Source organism: Bos taurus, chromosome 7 (genome assembly GCF_002263795.3).
Source record: "Bos taurus isolate L1 Dominette 01449 registration number 42190680 breed Hereford chromosome 7, ARS-UCD2.0, whole genome shotgun sequence".
Lineage (NCBI taxonomy): Eukaryota > Metazoa > Chordata > Mammalia > Artiodactyla > Bovidae > Bos > Bos taurus.
In genome coordinates, this window is record NC_037334.1 from 19706828 (window position 1) to 19734254 (window position 27427).

A 27427-nucleotide genomic window follows, 5' to 3' on the forward strand; every position below is an offset into this window, starting at 1 on the left:
GTTATATCCTGGCCGCGCGGGCTCGCGAGGGTCTGAGGCGGCGCCGGGGCGGGCGGAGCTGGCTTGAGGGCGGCGAAGGCGGTGCCGTAGGGGCCCCCTGAGGCGCGCTGGGGGTTGGTGGCGCCCGGAAACCTGTCGCTTGCGCGGTCCCTCCGGTTCGCTGGGTCCGGGCAGCAGGCCCGACGGCGGGAGGCAGCATGTCGGTGGCGGGGCTGAAGAAGCAGTTCTACAAGGCGAGCCAGGTGAGCGGAGGCCGAGGCGGGGCGCGGTGGGGGTGGTGTGCGGCCCCGGGCTCAGACTGCTCGGAGCGGGGCCAGGAGATGCCAGGCCTGGCCCTGACTCGGGAGGGAACCGGAGGTAGTGAGGGGGCGATCTTGGCACACGTCCCTCGCAGGGTGGGTACAGCCTAGGAGGGACAGGGTCTGCGTGCTAGGGCGCCCAGGCTCTGTCCGCCATGTGGGCTCCAGTCTCCTCGAGGAGGGTGGGCAGACGGTGGAGAGGAGCAGAAATGCACCCAGAAGTTGTTCCCGGACGTGGATCTCTCGCCTCCTGTCCTTCCCTCTAAAAGATCAGGGAGGGAGCGGAGAGAGAGAAGAGGAAGAAGGCTGTCGACACAGAGAGCCCAGGAGCAGGGAATTTTGTGTCTAGAGCAATTCTTTTTTTCCCAAAGATGACAAACAGCCTTCTCAGTGGGCCGGCTGCAGAATTGAAAGGGTTGAGTCAAAAGTCAATTTCCTACTTCAGTTCCTCAGACATCCAGTCCCTCTCCCCAGAAGCAAGACTGTCACCAGTTACCAAAGAGAAGTGTACGCCTCTTCTTTAAAAAACCCACGTAGTGATAGCATGGTCTACATAGAACTATGTACTTGCTGGTTTTCATTAACTGTGTCTTGGAGATCATACTAGAGTCAGAAATCTCCACCTCGGGTCTTTCTCTGTCCTGGCAAGCCATCCTGGGCACTGTGGGGCATTGAGCAGCACCCCTGGCCCTCTCCCAGCCTATTTAGGAGCTCCCCTAGTTGTGACAACCACCGATGTCTCCCCATGCTGCCAGATGACTTTAGGGGAACCCCCTCTTCCCCCCGGGCCCCCCCCCCCCCACCCAGAGCCACAGCACTAGAGCCTACTGCTCAATTCTGTTGTTTTGTTTTGTTCTTTTGAAGAGATAAGATGTCACCTATTTCATCTTTCTCCTTTGCTTTTCCTCTACCTCCTCCTGGATCTTTTTAATGGGTACGTGATATTCCGTTCCCTGAAGTCTGTCTTGTTTTTTTTTAAACTAGTTGTCTATTGATGGATGTTTAGATTGTTTCAAGTAGTTTTCTGCCATGTTACAGTATTGTCATGAATAGCCAGTGAGTATCTCTGCTCACAGGTAGGATTGGCTTTACAGGATAAGTTCCCAGAAGTGGAACGTGGAATCCAAGAATGTTTAAGTGTTCTACTTGTGATGGACAGAATAGGTGTTTTGGAAATTCCAGGCCCCGTTGTTCACAAATCTGGTGAAAGCTGAGTGGATTCACTCTTCAGAAAACTAGGCAAATGCAAAATTCAGTTTATAGGCTCAGATCCAAAAAGTTCCCAGATCTCTCCATCCCTTAAGAATCTTAGGTTTGGAGTTTGTGTGGATAGACTCCAGGAAGGAACGCGCAATGGTCATAGGAATCCTTTAGGCAGTGCTGGCAAACGAGACTTTAACCCATGACTTGGAGAGGTCCAGTGGGAGGGAAAAGAAGTGTGTCCCCAGTGATACACAGCTGGGACCTTTGGCCCCTTGAGGGGGAAAGTAATGATCCTAGACAGGGCTAAAGATATTTGGGATCTGTCTCTCGACTCCAGGCTAAACACTGGAGGAAGAGAAACTTAATCTAGATGGATTCTAGGGTTGTTGCTGAGAGTACAGCTCTGTGCCCCAGCAGGATGGAATGAGTGACCTGGCCCAGCAAGCCTCTACCTCCCCCTCCGCCCCACCTTGCTGCACACTTGACCAGAGCATCTTGCAGTGCTGCTCACTATCTTGGACCCTGACGTAGCCCCTCCTGTAAGAACCATAGGTCTTGGAAGAACTCCTGGGCCACCTTGTTCCTTCCTGTGGACGGGTCTCTGGAAGCCCTCCCCTCCCCACCCTCAGGCACAAGGGCCCTTGCTGGTAGCCCATCCTGCCCCCAGAAGACCCACTGTGCTGGAGGAACTAGCTGGGCCTCTCAGGGTGTCCACCTGAGCCTTTCCTCTCAGGGAAGGAAGAATGGCCTACATTCAGACCTGAATGTAGCACTTGGGGGAGCGCTTAGAAACCTGGAAAGCTCAGTGCAGCATAAGCTGGTGGTTCGGATCAGTTTATTATCTCGACGTTCTGGGACCCAGTTCCAAAGAATCGCTGCTATGGCCACATTCTCCTTTGAGAGCCTGAGAGCCGCAGTCTTGGCCTTGTGACCAAGTCCGTGTTGAGTTGTGCTCTCAAGAGTCACCCTGGCTGTGTTCCATTTCCTCTGCAATAGTTTCCATAGACCTCCACTGTGGATCTGGACGTGTCCACCTCTGTGTATTTCTTGTCTTGATTTTAGAAACACCTCCTTCATCCTCTTTCTGTGTCCTCAGGATTGGGATCGTCTGGGCCAGGTAACATTCCTGTTAAGTCTTAATATATACTGAGGGGTCACCAGGTGAACAGGTTTTAAACCAGTCTCTGTTGATCTCAGTCAGTCTCAGTCTCAATTTATCTGGCCCAAGGATCAGCATAGTCCCCTTTCTACACCAAAGGATTGGGGGGCATTTGTCTTCCAGTAGGACAGTGGTTCTCAGCCAGGGCCAATTCCACCCTCTGGAGGACATTGGCAATGTCTGGAGGCATGTTTGGCTGTCAAAACTTGGAGGTAATTAATTGTATTACAGTGTACTGGGCCCCAGATGTCAGCAGTGCTGATGTTGGGAAACCCTGTTTTACAGTTTGAGAAAAGTGAGGATAATTTTATCCAAGCCAAACAACAACAACAGAAATCCCTCCTGGGCATTGTTGTGGCAGCTGCTTGCTATTTCGAATTCTCTAAACAAGAGATAACCAGATATACGCAGATGGACACATGTAAAACTCGGCACCCGGACACCACATCTCCCCTGCCCAAGTCCTCAGGAGAACCCCAGAGTATCTATTGGCATCTGTCAAGCTTGCATCGGCACCTCTTCACTTAGGGAATCCCAGGGACGGGGAAGCCTGGTGGGCTGCCGTCTATGGGGTCGTACGGACTCGGACACGACTGAAGCGACTTAGCAGCAGCAGCAGCCCTTCCCTCTCCCCTCTCCTATCCTTGCAGCACCCCAGGGACATTTGGCAGCATCAGAGGCTTTGTCAGGCCTTGGGGAGCAGACACTAGTGGCACTGAATAGGTAGCAGCCAGGAATGGTTGCTAAACACCCTGTAACACACAGAACAGCCTTCTATACCACCAAGAGTTATTGTCCGAATGACAGAAGCACTGACGTTGAGAAGCCCTGCTCTAAAACAGGTTCTTGATTTCAAAGGCTTGTAACAGCATCGTCTCTAAATTGAGAAAGGTGGACGCGTGACAGAGAGCCAGGAGTAGAGAAGCTTGGTTTCCGGCAGGTCTCCCTCATCGATGATGTCGGTGACAAACCAGCTTCCAGTAGCTGGCATGAGACTGGCCAGTTCCGCGCCAGTTCCTCTCTGGTGAAAGCTTTCAGGTCTTAAACAAAATTGATTTGAGCTTGAGTGGGAAGTTAGTGAGTTTTTACTTCGGGTCACACTGACAGGTTGAACTGGAGAACGTTGAGGAATCCGTAGCGTAAAGCAGAAGAAGAAGTAGGCGTCTGTCCCGGGCCCATGATTGTGGTCCTTCCCGCCTCCCCATGTAATAATGCCAGTCAGTACCGTCTGCTCTTTATGCACGTCTGAACTGGGGGGAGATGCCTTTATGAGTCTTTCTGGGGAATAGAGGTGGGTCGAGGAACCCACTAGCGAGCTCCAGTCTCAGAAACTCACTTGTCATTGTGGTGTGTGTGGGTGACATTAATTTCCACTGAAGCTGCTAATGGTTTCCTGGTCATTCTTGTGGCTGCGCTGTGTGGAGATCTGAGAGTGTAACTAGGGGTAGATCTGGCAGCTGTCTGGAATGCTGGCCTGATTTCTTTTTTTTTTCTTTGCCTGAAAGGAGAGAGAGAGTTTGAACTAAAAGATTGGTTCCATCCAAGCTAGGAGGGGAACTCATGACCGTCGTATCCTATAACTTTGAAGTTTGTTCGATTCTTTCTAGGCCCTGCGTTGGTGTCTCGGAGGAAAGATTGAGCTTCCTGGGAGAGGCGTGGGGGTGGGGGGAGGACTAGGGGACCCAGACCCCAACTTGTAGGAGTAGGCAGTAGTTGGGGAAACGTTAGGGGTCTCCCAGATACTGCCTGCTCCAACCTATTTTTTAAACTTCATTTTGTGGAATCACACTCTTGAATTCCCAGCAAAGTACTTGGCCTGCTGAGTAACAGACGTGGGTGATCTTAGGACACAAAAATCTGGAACTTATAACCCCTTAAGTGTCAGCACGAATCACAATATGGAGCCTGGGAGCGACAAGTGTCAGGCAAGGCCTGGGGGTGGGGGTGGGAGTGGTCTCTGGCTCAGGACCTTGAGCCCAGCAGCTGCAGGCACTCACCCCCGGAAAACCTTCTGCCTCGGGGCAGCAGACGTGGGAAGGGCTTTTGGCCATGGCCTTGTCCATGTGCGGCAGGAACTGGGTTAAGTCCACTCTTACAGGAAACCATTCTGCTGACTCATCCGTAGGAAGACCCTTGATCTCGCAGTGTCCCTGTAGGACCGCAGGCGGAGATGATCCCATCCTGCCTCACAAGTTAGCTGGGTGCAGTGACCAGTCCTATGTCATAGGCTGGGCTGTGGAGCTTCAGAAGCAATCCAAAACTGCCCTTCCCCGAAGGAAGCAGGGGCCTCTCATCTCCACCACTTCCCAGGCCTGGCCATAAAACCAGGTTAACCTGACCTCCTGGGTAGGACCCACTGTTCACCATCAGGGAGGCGCCCCAGAGTCAGGCAGCATCCTGCAGCTCTTCGTTATTAACATGCCAGGACCAGGGGCTCATCATATTTTGAGTCCATTGCTTGTAGCTGCTGTATATGGAGCCTGAAGCTCGCTGTAACTCAGAATCCTGGGTGTACTAAAGGCAGTTTATCACAGAACTCAGTGGGAGCTGATCGCCCTGCCTATCTGGGTGTGTTTTGAGGCCAGGCTGTAGGATACTTAATTATACTCTGTGTGCCACTTAATAACAGCCTGTGAGGTGAGAGGTTTCTTAGTATCACCCTGCTCAGCTTCAGGAATTGGAGGCTATCACAGTTTTGAGACCCCAGAACTGTCGCAGACTTAGCAACTGAACCCAGGAAACAGTGCCGTCCACCCACCTGTCCCTCCAGCGTCCCTCCAGAGCCAGCCTCCTTCGGGGCCCTGAGTGCTCCGCCTGCCCTTCCAGTGCCCCTCTGTGCAGCCCTCTGTGTCTCTCCTCAGAGGACAAACTGACAGGCTGCGACTGGGCCCTTTGGGCCCGCCATTTGCTTCTGGCCTGCATGTCCCGTGGCCTTTGACCCTGGGTCGGGGGCCACAGTTAGTGCTGCTCTGGCCCCTATCTCCGCCCTCTCCTCTTTGTTGCCAATATCTTGAGACTGACCCAATCTAGGGAAAGTTAGTTCTTCATTTGGGGCGCGCAGCCAGCTTCCTCCATAGGGTTTCAGAGGCGTCAGGCCATTGGCTGGGGGAGTAGGGGAGGAAAGCCCAACTGTCTTGTTTCTGGTTTCCGAGGTCGGGGGAGGGGCAGGGGGAGGTTTCTGAGGTTTAAGGAGGGTTTGATGCTGGAGCCTCCCAGCCAAGGGAGGGTTTGGGAGCTCGCAGGCCTGTGGAGGCATCTTTACCCGCCAGCCCTGCCCAAACCCTTCCTCGGGGAAACGTTAGGGGTGATTTTTCTGGACTTTTTCCCAAGCCGTCCCTGGAAAGCCGGATGGAGGAATGTGTCAGACTAGCAGCAGCTGCTTGCTCTCTGCTCTTTGTCCCCCTCCCTTCTCATCTCCCTCTTCCTCCTTCCCCTCCCCCTCTTCTCTCCCCCCACAGCCCCTCTTCTCTCCCTGCCCGGCTTCCCAGGGCTGAATTTACAGCCACTTCTCCCGAGCGCTGCACTTTGGATACATTCTGCTCATTTCCTGTTGAGCAGTCCCCCAGGTTCCATGAGCCCAGGCTCCCAGAGGATGGCCTCGTCTTCCTTTTCCACTCAGCTCCTAGAAAAACCTGCTGACTAGGCCCGAGAGGGGGATCACGCGGAGACTCCCAACCACAGCAGGAAAATAGACGTGCGATTTCCTCCAAAGGACCTGACTCAGCATCAATCGCTGCCTCCCTGGGAAGAGCTGCTGCCAGCAGCTCAGACTTCCACACCTGGGTATTACGGTCATCCAGAGGCGCCGTGCCCTGTCCCGGGTGTGAGACAGCCTACCCGGGGGCCATTGAGGAGCTCAATGAATATCAGGTGGGCCAAGGGACATTTGCCTCAAGTTGTGGGTTGTGAGAGTGCAAAAGTGGAATATCCATCTGGGCATGAGAGAGAAGGCAGAGCTGGGGCCTGCTGAAGGGAGCATCCCTAGTGACCTGGGGTGCCATGTCAGCTCCTTCCCCACCCTCCCGCGAGCGTGGACAGCACACTCCAGTCCAGCAGGTCAGCTTGGCCTTGTAGCTTCCCTCCTTCCCCACCCTTGTCCGGCTCTCCTGTCCACTTCCTGTTTGCGTGTCTTCCTTCATCCTTGCCGCCTCTTAGGTCCACTCTCCGGAAGTACTTCTCCTCCCTCCCAGCCTCTGGCCCAGTGGTCTCTTGCCCCCGTTCTGCACACCGAGCACATCCTCACACCCAGTACGCATTCCTCTCATTGGGCGTGAGCTTCTGAGGGCGGGGCGGGGGCTGCCTGGTGGCTGGTGACAGGCCTAGGTCCCCACAGGTCATGGCTCACTGACCAAGTTGTCAGGAATGGTGGACACCTCCCCAGAGCAGGCGTGGGGCAGTCCGGTGCCATGATGGTACCTGTGTGAGGCAGGGTGGCCAGCAAGGCCTCAGTCAGGAACAGGTCCGACTGGTTTAAAAAATAAGTCATCAGAGCTCAGAGGTTGTCCCCTTTGCTTGGAATTTGCTTTGAGGGCTCCAGGCCCAGAGGAACCTGCATTTGACTTTGTCACAGGGAGTCTCTGTTATTCCGACCCCACAGCCAGATCCAAACTTAACGGGAGGTGCCCAGCTTCCTGGGGAAAGGAGATCCCCGGGCCCAACCACTCTGGCCTCAGAAACCTGCTGTCTAGGCTCCTGGACCTCTGAGCTCTTGGACTTAACCGGGCCCTATGTGCAGCCCCTGTGGCTTCCACCCTTGGCCGCCTTCTGCCTCTTCTCCTGTTTCCTCCAACAGGCAGCCAGCTTTCTCCCTGTCCTCTGCTTGGCCCTGTTGGTACCCTCTGGACTTGCTACCCTGCCTCTGGGCCTTCTCCTTCCTGGACCTGAGTTCCCTCCCTGGCGCCCCTCACCCCTCCAGATCTTCATTCCCTGTCACAACATACCCAGCCGCCCTCTAGATGGTGGTCCCAGACCGGCTGGCTGGTACAGGCAATGCAACAGGCTCCTAGGCCCAGTGCACCTGCGGGCCAGCCCTGACCTTCCCTGTCCTTCCCTGCCCTTGCCCCGAGGACCTGGGAGCCTGCTGTATCTATCTCCTGGATCTGAGCCTGCAGTAAATACTGTGCACCAGCCTCTTAGCCTGGGGCCTGAATTAATTCATTAATTTGACCTTCAAATATTCTCATTTTTTAAGTTTGTTTTTAAAAGGGATCTTGATGTTATTTCTTGTAATAAATCATAGTAACAGGATCACCATATACAGCAGAAACAAAGCAATGTAATCAATTCTTCCTGGATTCCTGACCTCTGAAGCTAGGGTCTGCTCTCTCTTGTGAAAAGAATTGTGAAACCACAAGTTCCCCACTGGGACTTTGCCTGGCGTCCAGTGGTTAAGCCTGTGCTTCCACTGCAGGGGCAGGGGTTCGATCCCTAGTTGGGGAACTGAGATCCCACATGGCATGTGGCACAGCCAAAAAAAAAAAAGCCTAAAAATAATTTATTTTTAAAAACAAGTGTCCACCAGGAAGTTTCTCCTAGCCAGAACAAAGGGTACTGGAAGGGGGTCATGGCAGGACGAGCTTTCTCACTTGTCCCTTGCGTTCTCTCTCCTCTCGGCACCCCTCCCCTGCCCCTTACAGTCTTCACGTGGAACCAGGAACTCCTGCAGGCTTGAGTTAAGTCTCAGAAGAGAGAGTTCTGGGGTGAGGGTGGATTTCCCAAGCATGTGGGGAGGAGGAGGCCTGACAGTCTGTGTCCCTGTTCAGACTGTATGCTTAGACGCCCAACACCACGCTGGCCAGCACAGCTCAAGCCAGTCCCACCTTCTCTGAAGCAGGAGCAGTTGACTGATGGTTTCTGTCTGGTCATTTTGGGTCTCGGCCCCAGGAGTTAGTGGAGACTTAGGGAAGGAAACCGGGAACTCTCTCACTTTCAGGCACCACTCCCTTCCCGTCCCCTGCCACCTGCCACCCCAGCAGGTGTCCATCACCTTAATGGCCTCAGGTCATCAGAGCCTTAATTGTCTGAAGTCCAGAGGGCAGCCCTGGCCTGTCAAGGCCACCCTTTGTCCAGAAGAGGCCAGCCAAGGGAATGGGGTCAAGGATTTCCGTGTCCCTACCCCTAACTGCTGGCCTAAATCTCCTCTCCTGGGGCATTTCCTCCAAGCTAGGGAAGTCTTCCTGTCCTGCAAGGTCAGCATCTCAGCCTCGAGGAGCCTTGGAGCAGCTGCAGCTCCCCACCCATTGCCCTTGCTACAGCTTGGTGTGGGTGATGCCCCAGAGACTTCTCTGAGGTTCCTCCTTCTCCGCCAGCCTTGATGCATTTACTTCACACCTCTCTGGGTTCCCCATCACCATGCCTTTCCCACCAGTGGCCTCAAGGGTGGCCAAGTGCTCTGTCCGCTTCACCCCAGGACACCTGTGCCCTTGGCCTTGGCCGGTGGTAGGTAGGAGGCACTGTGGGTTTGGGAGGCCTCCATGGGAAGTTGTGGAGACGGGGTATGTCGGGGACCCAGGACGCAAGGATGCTGTTCCAGGGGACTAGGGTGGAGGGCCTTCTGCCTGTTCTGAGTCCAGGAGGCCGCTCGGCTCCCAGCCGCGCCTGGAGGGGAGCTGACTGCTGTCCAGGCAGTGTGTGCTCAGCTACTCTCCCCCACGCTAGGTAGTGCTAGTGCACCATGAAGGGCACGTCCCTTTCCAGGCACTTGAGTTGGTGCTAAACTGTCTTGGATGTCGAGCGAGAGGTAAAGAGTGACCTGCTGATAGCCAGGCACCCAGGAGAGCTGAGTAAACACACACAGCATACTTAAGTGTCGGAGGCCCCTCCCTGGTACGTCACCATACATGAACTCACCACTGAAAAGTCTACAGCTTTGTTTTGCAAGTTCACACCGCCTGAACACAGTGTCCCAGGGCAGCTTTTTCGTTCTGCTTTTTCCATTCACACTGCTGGCGCCCTTTGTCCACCCGAAGCCTGTGACTCAGGTTCACTTCCACAGCTCCCTGTGGTCCTTTATGTGTTGATCACAACATGTCCCTCCCCTGGCAGCGGGCACTGAGGCCACTGCTGTGTTCCTTCTCTCAGCGTGGCAGTGAGCCATCATGTGGGTATGCCCCAGGTGAGGTCCGAGAGTTCCTCTAGACTCCTGCTGCGTTTTTGTTCGTTTGTTTGTTTTTATCTATTTATTTGACTGCAATTGGTCTTAATTGTGGCATGCAGAATCTTTAGTTGCTGCAGGTGGAATCTAGTTCCCTGACCAGGGATCAAACCTGGGTTCCCTGCATTAGGAGCACGGAGTCTTAGCCACTGGACCACCAGGCAAGTCCTAGACTTCTGCCCTTTTAACATGACCATGTAGATTTTAAGCAGGCCCAACCTGGAAAAAACCACCACCTCTTTAGTTGGCATGACACAGAGTCAGGGCGGGAGGGTGTCCCAGACACGCACGGTGGCTTAGCAACTGAACTAGGGCAAATGTGATGCAGGGTCCTGTGACACACATGCCCAGTACGGAGAAGCCAGGAGTGACTCATGAGGAGACGACCCAGGCCTTGGCCTTGAACATGGACACGGGGAGGAAAAGGGAGAGCAGCATGCAGGTTTCCCTGGGAGCCCTGGGCACTGGGGCCTCCGGGTCACGGCTGCCCTGCAGTGGTCCAGGAGCTCAGACGCTGCCTATCTGTGGGCTCAGCCCTGCCAGGGGAGCAGAGGCTGTCTGGGTATGAGGGGGAGGGTAGGAGGCCCTGGCCCCTAGACCATCGTCATCAGGTGAAGAGGGATTGGAATATTCTTCCTGCTCCTAGCTCAGGAAGTGGCGACACCAGACACGTGTCTCAAGGTGACAACAGAGAAGGAAGATCTGGAGTCCAGGGCAGGGAAGCTTTTCTCTTGCGAAAAACAATAAAGGCATTGCCCAGCCATCTTGGCAAATGTGGCAAGACACCCCGGCTTAGCGGGGCACGGTCTCCTACAGGCAGAGTGTAAGCATGGCTTCTTGGGGTGTGTACTGGCATCATCTTGAAAGACAGGCCGACTCTTGATGTGCCATGATGGGGTGGGTGGGACATCCTGGGAGTCAGGGCAGAAAGCCCCCAGGGTGTTGAGGGTCGGCCAGCAGAAGCAGGAGGAGGTGGGACGCCCCACATCATGCTGGGCTTGCTGCCCATCCTCCTCCCTCAAACCCTGTTCTTTGCTTCCAAGTAGAGCTCTAGAATGTGTGTCACGGCCACCCGTCAGCAGCACACGGGGTACTGTGAGCCCTCTGGAGTCTGGCCTGTGGTCTCTGGGGGCTTTGGGTAAACAGGGACAGCTGGGACCTCAGCCTGCTGGCGACACAGTTCACGCAGTGTTCACACATGTCCTGGTGTGTGCAGAGGGCCTTCACTCCAGAGACACGGGCATCTTCACATCCCCCAGTAGCTCTGCATGTCCTGCCTCTGAACCGTGCCTGTGCGGGGACCCGCCTCCAGCTCCCTGCCCTCCTGGCCTTATTCTTTCCCTGGGCTTTGCATCCCGTGGGGAACAGCAGACTCGTCTTTGCAGAGCAGCTTGTGGTTCTTGAAGCGTGCTCCTAGCCAGACCCCATAGCGCATCGTCATCAGCTCCCCATTTTGCCGTCGAGGAAACTGAGGCTCAGAGGAGTTGATGTTCTTAAGACACAAGGCTGTCTGCCATTCACACCCCTGCTGCTCCCTGTGTCTCAGCCCTGCCCTGGGAGCTCACGGGCACACCCTTGTTTTGACTTGTTGCTGACACACCTGATTGGGGGTGTTCTCCCCAGAGGTCCTGAGGGCGGGGGTCTGTTATCTCAGCAAATACTGATCTCCCATCGCTTGCTGGGCGCTACTTGCCCTGTCAACAGCGGGCAGCTGGTGGGAAGTTAGCTGGACAGGGCGTGTGTAGGTGGGGAGGGGAGGCTATCCCAGGTGCTATTGGCTGGAATAAAGGTGACAGAGGAGATGGGCCCTGAGAACCACTGGGCAGGTAGTAACGTCAGGGAGTGTGTGGGCCAGTCCTGCTGTGCCTTCTGAGAAGCGGGAGCTCCCTCCCCCGGTGCTGCCACCACAAGGGATGGCGGCCAGGGGACAGGAGCAGCAGAATCTGGGGCCCACCTGGCCCTGGCAGCCCCTCTTGGTCTCCTCATCTTGTGCCAAGATTCCTTCCTTCCTGCTCCAGGTTTTCAGGACTGACTTTGCAGGTCAGAAGGGAAGGTACCTCTGGACAAACAGGGTGGGGGACAGAGGGAGGAGCAGCCATGCAGGGTGACAGGTCGCTGACATCTGACTCATGGCCCAGGAGGGACTGGTCACCCCCCTGGCTTGCCATGTGCTGTCCTGGGATTGTGACCCACCCAGCCAGTTTCTTCTGGTAGCCACACCTGAAGAAACTGGTCTCAGTGGCCCTGAGTCACCTGCTGTCACTGCCCATCTAGTGTGCCAGATAAGGGTGCGTGCCTCAGCACCCACTTAGAGCTGTCCTCCCCTTGAGCCTACCCTCGATGATCCGCGAACCTGGGTGTGTGGCCTCTCCGGCTGCAGCCTGACCAGTCTGGGGGCTGTTTGCCTTTGGCCTTCAGGCCTGTTTGCCTGTCAGCCTGCCTTTCTCATGTCCTGTCCTCCCAAACTGCAGGTGCACCCCTTTCACGGGGGCTTCTGTCTATAGGAGACCACCCCACTTCGGGACCAGAGTACCCTGGATACAAGTCAGCCTGGGCCCAGCGTTTTGTTTTATTTTTGGCTGTGCTGGGTCTTTGCTGCTGCACAGGCTTTCTCTAGTTGGGGTGAGGGGGGCTGCGCTGTCGTGTTGCACGGGCTGCTGCTTGTGGTGGCTTCTCTTGCAGAGCGCAGGCTCTACGATACTCAGGCTTCAGTAGCTGCAGCTCCCAGGCTCTAGAGCACAGGCTCAGTAGTTGTGGCGCACGGGTTTAGTTGCTCTGTGGCGTGTGGGATCTTCCTGGACCAGGGATCGAACCCATTTCTCCTGCATTGGCAGGTGGATTCTTTACCACTGAGCCACCAAGGAGTCCCCAGCCTGGGCCCATCTTGCTCAGACTTTTTTCCTTTGCACACTTTCCCTTTGCTCTCTGGTGAGGGGGCCAGCTGTGGGCAGACCTCAACTGGAGAGTGGGGGTATAGACAGGCAGCCTCCACAGGCAGAGTTCGGCCTAACTTGAACTTCCCATAAGCAACACAAAGGAAAGTGGGGGATATGGGGGTTAGGGATGCTGTCATCTGGTCATCTCCCAGGTCCTCAGCCCTCGGTGCTTAGCTGTGTGGAGTGGTGCCATGAGGTCAGACCTGTGTGAGGTCCTTCCTTCCTCCCACGGGCACTAAGTATCAAGGAGGCACTTCTAGTCTTGGACACGGTTCCGAGCACAGACGGTACAGAAGTGCCCGGGTCGCTCACTCGGAGCCCAAGGGGCTTGAGAGAATGAGAGTGATGGGTGGGTCAGGGACAGCCCCTCTGAGGAGGGAACTCTAAGGGGGACCAGATGGACAGGACCCAGCGGTGGGAAGGTTTGGAGCAGAAGGAACAGCACAGCAGAGACTCTGATGCAGGGTGCGTGTGCACCTTTGTGGAACAGAGCCTGGTCCAGTATGGGGTTGGCCTTCAGCGAGGGGGTGCCAGGACTGGTAATGGGAGAGGGTAGCCAGTGGTCAGGTTCCTCCTACCTGGGTCCTTCGGAGGTGGGTGATGGAGAATCAGCGGGGCTTCCTGGAAGAGGTAGCTTTACATTACTTAGGCCTTTCAGAATGGAGGTGGTTAGAGACAGGGAGACAGCATTCCAGGAGGCAGGGGTTCTGGGCTTTCATCACCTTAGCTTGTCGTCACTGGGGTGCACGTGGCCCCTCCTCGAGACATGTGCTCTGGTGTCCACAGCCTCTTTTGTGGTCGGCTGTGGCGATGGCATCGGATGCAGGGTTTTCTCCAGTGCCTTCAGAGGTCGAACAGCTGTGTGTGTGCCTCACAGGATTTCCAAGCCCTGTTTCCTCTCTTTCCTGAAGGGTTACTCCTGCATCAGCTCTGCCATTGACAAAAAAATGAGTTTGTGAAACACCTTGTTTACTCAGACACGCTGGACAGAAGTTTGCTGTGTGCCTGGACACCCCCTGGTGGGTCTGCAGGCAGCAGCTCTCCCACGGCGCACCCCAGCTCGGGCAGCAGTGCAGGGCGGGTGTGGCCTCGCCAGCAGGACTCGGGGGATTTATGACCTCATTTGTTTGTGGGTTGGGTGTTTCTTTTTATAAGTTTTCATCTGAAATTGATTTTCCCGCTCGTGTGACGCACAGCCCTCCTTCCTCATCCCTGAGATGAGAAATGAAAATGCACAAGGCCAATTTACACCTGGGCTTTTCAGCACTGGCAAGAGTTCCAGGTGGCATTCATTCCTGAGAGATGAGCCTTGATCGCGGGCAGTTGTGGGGTAAAAACCCTCGGCACAGCCTGGGGTGCCAACTTGGGTCAGGCCCACCTCTCCCCTTCTCCCAAGCGGGCAGAATCCTGAGCCCTTACCCCGCTGTGCTCCCCAGATATCTCAGCCCAGCCCTGTGGCTTTGGCCCATCACCTCCCCCAATAGCATTTGGGGCAGGGTCGCTCAGTGAGGGTGGGGGCAGGCCCATCTGATCCTCCCCATGTAGGTGGCATCATACCCTGGTCAGGGGTCTGCGTGTGACTGGTGTCCCCTCTCCATGAACAGCTCACGGTCCAATGTGCCTTTGGTATTCCTAGAGAGCTCTGTAACGTCCCTGGGGCTGTGGGCTGAGGCCACCCTGGAGTGGTGGGTGCAGTGTGAGAGACGAGTTCCAGGAGGTGTGGAGCAGAGCCACCAGGTCCCCCAACACAGGCCTCCTGCCTCCGGACAGTGCACTCACCGCGGGCCGGGTATCATCCTGGTTGGCCATCCCCAGCGTGTTTCCCATCAGTGTCCAGGAACAGCTGTGGTCCTCTTGACCACCTCTCCCGGGGCGGGGATATGGCCTCGTATTCACCAGGATGCTTCCCCAGCCAGGTGGGAGCGGTGGGGATTGTTGTCGGATCTTGTGTCCCCGGCACCCTGACATCCCAGCCAGTCTCTGAAGTGAGGAAGCAATATCAGGGAGATGCAGGACAGCCTCCAGAGCAACGTGACCCAGTCACCCCTGCTGTCTGGCTTCGTCTCTCTCACACACACACACACACGTGTGCATATACTGCACTGCCTGGCCCTGGGCAAGGTATGTCACCTCCTGGATTGTCAGTCTTTCCATTTATTAATTTGAGGTGGAGATGACTCCCCGGCGGCTGCACCCGGGCCAGTGATTGCTGGAGGTCTCCGTGGCTCCACCCCTTCCTCTGGGGTCCTCAAGATTGACCGAAGGGCCAGCTACACTGCAGGTCCCAGGAACTAGACGTCTCTGCTATGTTTTGTGGACACATTAGAAGATGCACACCTAATGTGGCCCACCTCCCCTGCAGCACTCCTGCCTCCCCCCCACCCCAAAACAAGCAGAAGTGCTTCACCTGGAAGCTGCCCCACAGCCGTCCCAGCACCCAAGGGGCTGCTTCCTCCCTGATTCCGCCGAATGCACTGGGAGCTGGTTAATCACAAGTGGGAGCAGGAACGGTTCTTGTCCAGTGCTTCTGCTTTCTTGTGGAGGAACTTGACACCTTAACAGCAATCCCAGGACCAACCATCACTGGAGTCAGTGCTCAGGGGGGTGGGTGTGGGGAGTGGTCCCCAGAGGAGGCGGGACTAGGCGCTATGGAGCCCTGACCCCAGGCCTCCGCCCCTCCACAGAGCACTCAGAGGACACTTGGGCCTGTGGCTTCGGGCCAGTAGGCTGTGAGGGGAAGGCCTGCCAGGCAGTTGGGGTCACAACCACCTGCATCCTCCCAGCCTTGGGAGCTGCCATGGGCAGGAAGCCCGGCCAGGCCGAGGTGGGGGCCTGTGAGGCTGAGTTCTGGGAGGAGTGAGGAGAGGCTGAGCCAGGGCAGAACAGGCCTGAGTCAGGCGGGGGGAGAGGGTTCCAGGGTCCACAGGGGCCTCGTGACGGGTAAAGCCAGTCTGAGGCCCCGTGGAGACAGCATTGTGATCACTATGGGGGGGTCTAGGGACTTGGTCGTCAGCCTGGGGGTGGAGGCGCAGCTCTGGGTGTCTGCCATGACAGGGGTGGGAGGGCTGTGGGTGCTGGGCCACCCAAAGTCTGCAACAGCAGAGGTCAGACTGCACTCTGTTCTGTCTTGGGACCTCGTCCACCAGCTCATCACAGCCTGGACAGTCCCTGAGCAACTGTCCCCTCCCATCACTGCTGCCACCTCTGGTTCATTCTTTCCAACCACTGGTTCCTGCTTTGCTCCTGGTGCCCTGCCACGTCAAGATCAGACTCTGAATTAAGCCAGACGTGACTTTGAGGGGGTTTTTCTCATGTAACGGTCTCCCCCCTCATCTCAGCAGCATGTGCCAGGCAGGGGAGCGGCCACTGGGACTCACATGGCATTCAGCTCCCTACCCACCAAGCCAGTCCTGAGAGGAGAGTCTGTGCAGGGAGGCAGGAGGGAGCACCACAGGGCAGAGAAGCCAGGGGGCTTCAGACTGCGGGAAGCTAGGTCTGACCAAGGCCACCAGGCCAGGCTCATCTCCACAGCAACAGTCCACCGCCGCCTGGGGGCCCTGCTGCAAGCTTGTCCCTGCAGTCTTGGGGACCCCAGGGGTGCTGCTCCTGAGCCTGCATCTCAGTGCCAGCCCCAGGCCCGAGGTGCCACCCCCTCTGCTGAGAGAACAGCTCAAGCTCCACATACACCCCAACATACTATGTGGAACCGTGTCTGGGGAATCCGTATCTGCCCCTTGGGGCCAGATACAGTGGTCATGGTACTCAATGGAGGGTTTTCTCTGCTCCTGTTCACAGAGCTGCCGTCACAAACTGTTTAGCTTTGATCCCTAGGGGGAGAGGAAGTGCATGCTCAGAGGCTTGACCTTAATTCCCGGTCTGCTGAAGGAATTTGTGACTTGACAGGACACCTCCCTCTGTGGGGCTTCACAGAGGGGTGTGACTTCTGCTGTGTCAGCTCACAAATATGCGCTTGAGGCCCGGGACAGAGGAGGCTCTCCTGCTGCCAGAGCGCTCAGGCTTCTGCTGCCTGTCTCTTGGGCTGAGGTGTTGATCACTACCCTCCCACGTGAAGCCTCATGTGGGTGTGAATGGTGTTTCTGTGGTCCTCACTTCAGTGCACCCCTGCTTTGCACTTTGGGGCGGGGCCGCAGCCCCACACCTCGTGGCTTCTACTCTCAGAGCCACGTGGGAGCCAGGCTGCCTGGAATCCAAGCTCCGCCCCTGCTGGCAGGCATTTCATACTCATGGGGGCCCAGACTCTGGAGATCATCCCGACCCAGAGCCACTGGAGGTTTGCAGGCAGGGACCGACAGGAGGCTTTGGGGCAGTGTTGCATGGTATGTCACCTCCTTAGAAGTACCCTCAGCTCACCTCCGTAAGAAAGGCATCAGTTACCTGAGCTCACCGTCTGAGTCCCTGCCAGCACCCCCTAGTCAGGGGCCCAGGGCCCAAGCAGAAAGAAGACTCAAGAAGGCCAGTGGCTTTGTGTGTCGACTGGGCAGCAGGCCAGCCTGGCTTTGTCCGCCTCGTGGGCTCTCCAAGTCACGAGATAGAGGCTATAAAGGAGACTAGAAGGGGCTGTTCTGAGGTGTTTGGCGAGCGGCTCCCAGATGTTAGGAGGCCGGCAGGGAGGGGACCGCAGTCAGAAGGGATATGGAGGCGATCATGTTCATCCCCATGTTCCTCCCATCCCGTCCCCGTGCTGGCCTCCCCATTCAGGCATCTCTCGGCCCTGCCGAGGATCATTGGGCTGGCTATCTCTGAGTGTGGGGTACCCTGTGCTGTGAGCTCCAGCCCAGACCGCACTGGGAGCTGCGACTCACCCGGCCTCCCCTGCCTTCTCTCCCTCACCAGAGGGGCGTTCCTCAGAGCCAGCACAGTCTCTGCCAGGGTGGTGGGCTCCTCCCTGTGGTGGTCGCAGACTGGAGCCAGGAGTGCTCATGCCTGAGAGTCTTGGGTCCTGGTGCCCCAGCTACAGGGCGTTCCCTGGCACAGACCCAGGGGATGACCAGGGTGGGGCAGGGGCCTGGATCCCAAGGCCCTTTCACCCTCATCTCCTGTCCCATGCCTTTTGTTCCAGCTCTCCGGCCAGGGCCCGAAAGTGGCTGCCCCCGGCCCCTAGCCTGGCACTGGGCTTGGCTCTCTCTGTGAGGAGGGACAGAGAAGTGGGGGCTTCTCCAGCAGTCACTGGCAGCCAGGGAGAAGCTAGCTGGGCGGAGGGCAGGAGGGGGGCCAGGATAGGACGGTTACCTCTGCTGTTAACTCGAAAGGAGGTAGCCCCCCAGGCCAGCGCATTGGCTCATGAAGCATGAAAATGCCGAGCAGAACATGCGGAGCATCCATCCTGGACCGCAGGCCCTGAGCAGCCCTGCTTTTCTCCCCACCTCCCACTCCTCTGGGCCAGCCTCCTCCCACTGCTTTTTTTAAACTCTTAATTCATCAAAGCGGGTCGGCTACCCAGGTCACTGAGCCTGCAGATAGATCAGCCGTTTATTTTCCATGTTGTATTGATCAGGATTCCCTGCCAAGATGATTCAACTACAAGGCCTCCCCTTGGCGTGTCCCACTCGGCAGGATCCGAGCTTCTGCCATCCGTCTCCAAGCCCCGCTTCCGGGACAGAAGGTTCTCCTGCCTTCTTGTTCTCCACTCAGCTCCTGGAGCAATTGCTCCGTCCGCTCTTGGCACATGGCATCCTGTGATTTTGGGTTTTTCCAGTGTGCATTCTCTGTTTCTCTCCCGCATGTCAGATTCCTAGCTCCTCTCCAAATGTGGCCAAAGGCCTAGAATGCTGAAGAACACCTGTCTTTTGAGAGAAGAGCTCCCTCCTCCGATTGGTCTTTAGTATTAGTGCCCACGGGACCACTCTCGTGGGTGGAGGTCGTGCAGGTGTTCAGCAGCAAGGACCCACCTCTCTTCCAGGCTCACTCCCCAGGTGCCCAGGACTACTGTCCTCAGCACACGCTCTGCTGCTCCTCACCGTGGGAGCCTGAACTGGGCTAACTCATGAGCGTGTCATCTAAATCCCACCATTCAGGTCCACATGCCAGCTGAACCCGGGCCGTCCTGGCAGAGCAGCCCAAGTGAGAAACAGAGAAAACATCAGAGAAACAGGTTTGGGGTCCTTCTACCTGCTCAGTGGTAGTAACCTTTCCACAGCTCCAGGTGCCCCTCAGTTCACACCACAGCTGTGGCCCCCAACCCGCCGTGGAGGTACCTGCAGCCTGAATTGAAGGCAGGGCACTCTCTTCCCAGAGGATATTGGAGCCATAATACAGGCTGGGCTTCCCTGGTGGCTCAGACAGTAAAGAATCTTGCCAATGCAGGAGACGTGGGTTCCATCCCTGGGTTGGGAAGATCCCCAGAAAGAAATGGCAACCCACTCCAGTATTCTTCCTTGGAGAATCCCATGGGTATAGGAGCCTGGAGGGCTATAGGCCATGGAATCAGAGTTGGACACGACTGAGCAACATCAACAAATAAGGTCAGACCAAACACGTGTTGGGGGTTGGCTTGCTCAGTGTCCCCAGAGAGGTAGCACTGGAGGAACTGGCTACAGAGGGAGCCCCCGTGGGGTCAGAGGCGTGCGTGCCTGGATGGGTGTGCAGAGGCCAGCAGTGCCCCCATAGAGCTGTTGTCACAGGGGCAGGACAGACTCAAGGCCTGTGCTCACGGAGCCACAGGGCAGCCCTCACTCGGCAGTCACGCCTGTTGGTTGGCCTCAGAACCACTCATGAACCTTTTTACCAGGCCGCTGCCCAGCCTCCTCCCTGTTCTAACAGAAAAGACCCTGTTCTGGACCTTCATGGAACACATGGTCCCTGAGCGCCTCCCAGGGCAGAAGTGAATCCAGGCTGCAGTCCGAGAGGCCTGTCTGACAGGCAGCAGCAAGTTCATCTCCAAAGGCTGCTGCCAGGCCTGGTTCCATGACTCCCCTGGGAAGCACAGTTGTGGGTGTCATGGTGGCAGCCAGTGTGGGCCCACTGCCAGTCGCTCAGGCTCCCACCTGGCTGCACAGGCCCAGGAGGCCATGGTTTCCACACCACTGCCATCACGGCCCTGCAGGAGAGTGGGTAGCAGTCACCCACCTGCTCAGGTGTCCCTTGCCCTGGGTGGTGCCACAGCTGTGCAGGCCTCAGCTAGTGGGGTGAGTCCCTCTGCACCGTAAGATGATGGATGGGGTGGGGACTCAGTGGATGCAGACAGGAGATTGGGCACAGCCTGTTGCCTGCCTGGCCCATCTCCCACAGGCTGGGGATGTTGGCAGGTTGTGGGGAGTGGGATGCCGAAGCTGCGGGTGAAAGTGTTAACCTCCATGGTGGCGCTGCTGCCCTCATTGCCTCTCAGAGGGTGTGTGCAGGGTCCCTGAGCAGGACTGAGCGTCAGAGTCCTGCCTCCCACCCAGATGGGCACGCCCTGGCCGCAGCCTCACCAGGCAGCACCCCTGCCCTTCCTCTGGAGAGCTGTCCTCGCCTCCTCAGGGACCCTGCCCTCAGCGCCCCTCCCTTCCCTGATGCTCTCGCTGCGGTTGGCCTGTGGCGTGCCCATTCCCTTTCTTCCCTCTGGCCTCGTCATCCTCTCACCCATTTGCATCAGTTCCAGACTGTGAGCCTTGGAGAGAAGGGGCTTGAGGCCAGTCAGCCCAAGGGGCTGGAGCTTAGCGCTCCCTCGTGGGGGCTGGGGGGACAAAGAGACTGGTGGGGATCCAGGTGTTCCCAGTGGGGCCTCCAGGGGCCGGAACAGGGAGGGCCCACGTGGTAACTGTAGGGGGCTCCCAGAGGGACACTCCCAGGGGGCCTGGAAGAGGCCATGGGGTCTGCCCGTGCCCTCCCCCCTCAGAGGAAGGACGTGGTCCCCGCAGGTGCCCAGGCCCCCTGTACCGAGCAGGCCCTCGGCCCGGAAGGTGTGGTTTCAAGCCCTGGCGCTTCAGTGGCCTCCCGGTTCACCAGAAGTGTCTCGTCCCACGTCAGACATCTCACTCATTTCCCTCTGGCAACCACTGAATTTGAGAACGTCCTGTTTTGCCATTATCAAAAGAAGTGAAACTGTCCCATGAAACAAAGTGGGACGCCCCAGAAACACCTATAGGAGAGAGACAGGGCTTCCCTTATAAAGTCAGAGTCAGGTGCACAGCTCCTGCCTGTCTGAGGAGGTCCCTGAGCCAAGCTTGCCTCCTGCCTGTGCCCCATGCCCTCCTGGACTCCAGTGTGCAGCTGCCATGAGAACCCTGACTGGCCGGGGTGTGTAGCTACCCGAGCAACGCTCCCAGATCCTGGGTAGGTAGGGCAGGGATAAAGGCCTACAGGCTGGGCCTGTCCTGCAGCTCTGCCTCCTCATGGAGAGACAAGATGCTCGGGAAATAATGGGGCATCGGGGTGGGCAGTGTGGGCATCATGGGAGTCCCTCCCCAGCACACGCTTGCACACAGTAGCCCCGTGAGTGCACAGCTGTGACCCCATTTTACAGAGGCAAGAACCTCAATAGCCCGAGACCACACAGGCCAAAGGCAGTGGGCCAGTCATTGAACAGTGCTGGCTCCTGCCCTCAGGAGCCCCTGGAGCTGTCCCAAGGGGTGGGCAGACTGCTGCCAGCCATTAGGAAATTGCGTGCATGTGTGTGTGCCCATACCAGAAGTGACTTCTGGCCCCGTGACAGTTGGCTCATGCAAGACAGGTCTTCCCTTCCGCTTGGTGCTCGTCATTTGGCCTCGGGACCTGCTTATTACTGTCCCCGGCGGGTAGGTGGGGGCAGGGGAGATGCAGAGCAGTAGTCTGCAATATTCCTTCCCTGAGTGGCCCTTCAATGGGAGAGGGAGGTCACATTTCCGTGAGCCTTGGCCCCTCACCTGGAACTGAACTACAGCACCACTGTCCAGGCATGGGCACCACAGCCTATAAGGGGGACCCAGACAGTCTGCACAACCCTGCGGGGGTAGGGGACACTCTCAGACTGGAGCCGCCAGCACAGCCTGACCACGTGGGCGTGACCAGAGAGGGTCCCCCCAGGACAAGCTCCAGACCCTGGGTTTGCAGGAGTGTGGGGGTTTGGAGCAAGGACCTCTTTTAGATCCCTCCCCTGTCATTGGCCACCACGTCCAGCATCCCTGGGAAGCCATCATAGCCATTCTGAGCCCTCACTTTCCTCCTCCTTGGCTCACACTCTTCACTCCTTTTGTCCCCCAGCTGGTCAGTGAGAAGGTCGGAGGGGCAGAAGGGACCAAGCTTGACGATGACTTCAAAGAGATGGAGAAGGTAATGGGAGAACGCACCTGTCTGATGGCTGGCCCTGAGCACTCGGGTCCGCAAGGCTCATGGGGAACGTCTGGGTGGGTTGCAGGCCTCCCCCAGCTCTGGGCAGGTAGCGGTGGGGACACAGCACAACCACCAGCAAGGAGGTAGAGAGACCCTGAAGCAGCAGGGGGTTCCCGTGTGGATGCTGAGGCAGGCAGGGAACTCGACAGCTTGAGGGCTGTCCAGTTGGTTTGGCCTCAGGCACCCTCATGGTTTTGAAACTCCACACACGGACTCTCTTTACAGAAGGTGGATGTCACCAGCAAGGCTGTGACAGAAGTGTTGGCCAGAACCATTGAGTACCTGCAGCCCAACCCAGGTAGGGGCACCTATCAGCTGTGAGTGGTCTGCACCCCAACTCCTTAGGTCTCTGGCAGTCAGGAGTCCTCTGGTTACTGGAGCATGAAGAAGAAAGGCATGGGCCCAAAGAACTGAAACATCCAGGGGTGGGTGGTTTCAGGCAGGGCTGGATCCAGGCATTCAAAGGAGGTCCTCAGGGTCTCGAGTTTCCTACTGCTTTATCTGTCAGCTCCCGTTTCTCGTGATCCTAGCCTTAAATTACCCTTACAGCTAGTGGTCCCAGCAGAAAAGAGTATGTTTTTCTTCCAGTCAACTCGCCAAACTAGTGTGAATTGGCTGGCAGGCCCCAGCTGTGCACCTGCCTCTGGAGCATGCAGTGGGGTCTCGGGACCAAGAGGGAGGCAGGGACTGCTGGGTTCTGTGGTGAAAGGTGAATGGGGGCCGGACAGGCAGCACCAGCAGCCGCCTCCACCTGAGGCCTGTGCCAGGATGGACTGGAGCTGCTGGGGATGCAAGCATGCCTGTCCCCCCACCCCAGCCCCTGGAAAAGGTCTGTGTTGGGGTGCCTGTACCCGTCCACACCTAGACCTGTCTACCCTGCTTCTATGGGGGTCTTGAGGAGCACACCCCCTTCCCCCACCCCTCAGCTCCTGCCCACTGTCAGTGCTCCCAGGAGAGAAGTCTGGGAGGTTCTGGTTCCCTGGGGTGGGAGAGCACTTATGAAATGAATGGGCAGAGAGGGGCAGCTGGTGGTGCTGGCCAAGCACAGGCCTGGCGGCTCAAGACCATACCCATGCCCACCTGGCCCGTCCTCTCCTAGCCTCTCGGGCCAAGCTGACGATGCTCAACACAGTATCCAAGATCCGAGGGCAGGTGAAGAACCCTGGCTACCCACAGTCAGAGGGCCTGCTGGGCGAGTGCATGATCCGCCATGGGAAGGAGCTGGGTGGCGAGTCCAACTTTGGTGAGGCCGAGGTGGGGGGGCCTGGATGGGGTGGGGGGTGCTGGGTGGAGGGGGCCTGAGAACATGGGGCAGTCTCTGGAGCTTCTCCAGGGCTGGCTGGCTCCGTGGAAGAGAGCAGTCGAGGCTTCTTTGGAAGCTCCCTCTGTCTCCCATGAGCACTGTCTACGGCGTCATGGCCACGGGAAAGCTGCATCCCCCTACAGTTGACCTAGGCCAGACCTGGGTGCCTTCAGAGAGCTGGGAGGGTGGCTTATGAATACCGGCCCCTGTGGCTCCGGGTCAAATTCCAGGGTCCCTTGTTCTCAGTTCTGGCATCCAGGTTCTTGGCTGTGGGGGTGACGTGTCTTCATCATGCAGGCCAAGGCTGCCTGTGACAGCTTCCTCCCCCACCCCACGCTCTCCCCAGGCGACGCCCTGCTGGATGCCGGGGAGTCCATGAAGCGCCTAGCTGAGGTGAAGGACTCCCTGGACATTGAGGTCAAGCAGAACTTCATTGACCCTCTGCAGAACCTGTGTGACAAGGACCTGAAGGAAATCCAGGTATGCCCCCACCAAGCCCCACCTGGGCCAGATTCCCAGCAGGAGGTGCTGCGGGGTGGCCCTCCCTGAGGCCCCAGGCACGAGACCTGACCCCCATCCTGGCCTGCAGCACCACCTGAAGAAGCTGGAGGGCCGCCGCCTTGACTTCGACTACAAGAAGAAGCGGCAGGGCAAGATCCCCGACGAGGAGCTGCGCCAGGCCATGGAGAAGTTTGAAGAGTCCAAGGAGGTGGCAGAGACCAGTATGCATCACCTCCTGGAGACTGATGTGCGTATGCAGGCTGTGCACCCTCCTCATGGACCCTGGGGGAGCCCCGAAAATGAGCCCAGCGGTGGTGCCAGCTTCCCAGGGCCAGTGGGTGGGGTTGCCTGTTCAGGATGTGAAGGAAAGTGGATACAAGAGGACCCAAGGAGGTGACTGGCCACCTGAGGCTTTGGGGTCTCCTCAGGCCCCTCACCCTCCTCCAGCTGCAGCTCAAGGGTCAGGCAGACAGGCAGGGATGGGTCCATGTCCAGAACAAGCTGTGAAGGCTCCCTGCAGGAAGCAGCTGGAGATGGGGGTCAGGAGGGCTGTACTGCAGCCCCGGCTGGTCCCTTGCAGATCGAGCAGGTGAGCCAGCTCTCTGCCCTGGTGGACGCCCAGCTGGACTACCACCGGCAGGCAGTGCAGATCCTGGATGAGTTGGCCGACAAGCTCAAGCGAAGGTGAGTCTGGCCCCTGGCTTCTCCCTGTGAACAGCGGCCCACTCTGCCGACTAGGAGGCCCAATGGCCTGAGGCTGGGGCCACCTGGGCCAGCCCTTTAGGGCCTGAGGGATGACCTGCCCCTGGGGAACCCCACCCTGCTGTGAGCAGCAGCAGGGGGCGGTTACCTCCTTTTTAGAAAGAACCCCCAGGCTGCAGGGGGTGGGGGTTCCAGGAGACAGCAAGACCTCATCACACTCCCACTGGTCCCAGAGGAGAGGCTTGGGATGTCCTTTGGGGAGAGGGTTTGCTCGACTGTCCCTGGAAGGCCATTCTCCTCCTTCCCTGTCTCCCTGGGCACTTGGCCCTGAGGGCCATCTCACAGTCAGGAGGCGCCCAGGACCTTGAGAAGGGAAATCCTGGTGGGGGTGGTTCCCTGATGCGGGGAGGGTGTCTGTGGGGCAGCAGCACCCAGGCAGCCATCACCAAGGAAGCTTCTGGGTTCAGTGGGGCGCAGCCTGTAGGCAGCCTTGGAGGAACACCAGGGGACCCCCACCAGTGTTTCCGTGCATGGTAACCCCTCACACAGCCCCCCACGTGCACCCTGAGTCCCAGGGTGGCAGCTGACCTCGACATGCACTCCCTCCCCTCCAGGATGCGGGAAGCCTCCTCACGCCCCAAACGGGAGTATAAGCCCAAGCCGCGGGAGCTCCTGGACCTCGGAGAGCCTGAGCAGTCCAACGGGGGCTTCCCCTGTGCCGCGGCCCCCAAGATCACAGGTAAGGAGGAAGAGGCTTCTGCTCTGCCCCAGGCCCCTTTTGGAGTAGTCCCCAGCCACAGGGCCAGTCCCCTGTGAGAGAGCCCCTCCTACCCAACCCTGGGATGGGCACCAGGCCCCACCCTAACATCTTCGGCCCACCTTGTGCTTCGTTTGCAAGCAGCTTCATCATCTTTCCGATCTTCTGACAAGCCTGTTCGGACCCCCAGCAGGAGCATGCGTGAGTGTCCCACATGGGCACAGGCCCTGCCCTGGGCTCCCACCTGGGGTTTAGGGTTCTTCTCCCCCGCCTCCTCTCCCCGCCTCCAGTAGAACTGGAGCTGGCCCTCACTGCTCCAAGTGGTGCCCCAAGCGCTATTGCTTCTGTTCACTGACACCCTGATGCCACGAGGCATCGCCAGCTCCTCCCAGAGTCTTTCTCCCCTCGTCACCTACTCTGGGCAGCCGTGGGAAGTGGTGGGCAGGACCAGGCAGCTGGGCAGGAGGGGAGGCGGCCTCACCCTGCGGACTGCCTGGGGCACGTGACAGCCTGGACCACCCCCAACCCCAGCACCCCTGGACCAGCCGAGCTGCAAGGCCCTGTACGACTTCGAGCCTGAGAACGATGGGGAGCTGGGCTTCCATGAGGGCGACATCATCACGCTGACCAACCAGATCGATGAGAACTGGTACGAGGGCATGCTGGACGGCCAGTCAGGCTTCTTCCCCCTCAGCTACGTGGAGGTGCTGGTGCCGCTGCCCCAGTGACCACCCCTCCGTCCAGATCTCTGCATTCCACATGGCCAGGGCAGTGCTCGTGGCCGGCGGGGTGGCCCGCTTCCTGCCGGTCCAGGGGCAGCAGGGTCCCCGTTTACACTAGCACTCACCGCCAAGGGGCCCCCTTCCCCACTCCGTGTGGCCATCTTGGGGCTGGGCAGTGTTCCCCATCCTGCTGCTCTAGACTCTGCCCCCAGCCCACCGCTCGCCCCAGGAGGCTCACACTAAGGTGCTCTTAGAAACACTAACTCCTACTCCTCTCCAGGGATGGGTGACTCCAGGTGGACCTCCTCCTCTCCCCCCACCTCTTTCTCACACACACAGATTCAAACACACATTCTTTCCCACCTCCATCCACACACAGACATGCACACTCACGTCCTCTCATGTCTTCATCCAACATTGACACACATGTACACGTGTCCTCTCCCACCTCCATCCCTCACAGCCCAGAGACTTGCCCTTAAAAGGATGGGACTGAACGTTGGTGTGATGGGGTGGTCTAGGCCAGACCCCCTGGCTGAGACTCACCACCCTGCTTTTAAATCCCCCCTCCAGGGTCCCCTGGGCCCATGAATGCCTACAGATGCCACCTCCCTGGAAAGACCTTGCCCCTTCCCTCTCGCTGGGGACTCACGAAGAGATGAGGCTGGGGGTCTCAGAGGCCAGGGCCCCCAAGGACAGGCCATCTCCCTCCTGCAGGGCACTGAATCCCACCCACTCATGCCCACCGCCCCATCTCCAGCCAAGCACAGGCAGCATCTCACTCTGGCACAAGCTGCCATGACCAGCAAACACATACAGTGTGTGTACACATACACACACATATACAGACATACACGGGACCATGGGAGCCCAGCCTCCACTATGTGGAAGGTCAAGCACAAAGGCTTTGACAAGTGAATGTTCCTGAGCCCTGGTGCTGGGACCCCTGGGGAGTCCCTGTCCCAAGCCAGCCACCACACCCTCTCTGGACAGTGGCTCAGGCATCTTCTCCACACCAAGGTAGGCAGCTGACCAGGCCAGCAGGGGACCCTGGGCCTGGCTCACATTCCTCTCCTCTGGTGACTGATAAAGCCCCCAAGGACACCAGGCCCCCTTTCTCGTCCCTGAGGCCCCCTGGTTAACCAGCATCTGGAGGAGGCACGGATGTCATAGCCTGGGGCAGATCCAAATGTAATCCTGATGTTTTTTTAAAAAAGTATTAAATGTCTCTTTCTACAGTCTCTGGCCTGGTGGTGGTGCAGGGCAAGCCTTCCTAAGGGGTCTCCAGCCAGGGCAGGGCCTGCATGGGCACCAGCCTGCAGCAAGGGGGAGGGGCGGGGGTGGCTGTCACTTGCCTGGTCACCAGCTCAGGCCCTCCCCACA

General features: G+C 57.8%; 1 protein-coding gene across 2 annotated transcripts; it reads left to right on the forward strand.

Moving 5' to 3' along the window:
* On the forward strand, positions 1-27285 carry SH3GL1 (SH3 domain containing GRB2 like 1, endophilin A2). Of its 2 annotated transcripts, none has more exons than XM_005208933.4 (10): positions 1-242; positions 21931-21999; positions 22285-22357; positions 23159-23302; positions 23709-23842; positions 23952-24110; positions 24444-24547; positions 25180-25304; positions 25464-25523; positions 25854-27285. In XM_005208933.4, exons 1-10 carry the CDS (start codon positions 198-200, stop codon positions 26048-26050), a joined length of 1110 nt encoding a protein of 369 aa, XP_005208990.1. In that variant the 5' UTR covers positions 1-197; the 3' UTR covers positions 26051-27285. The 2 variants fall into 2 exon arrangements, with proteins under 2 accessions (XP_005208990.1, NP_001039595.1); NM_001046130.2 differs by having other exon boundaries at positions 4-242; positions 25467-25523.
* Positions 27286-27427: the final 142 nt, after the last annotated feature.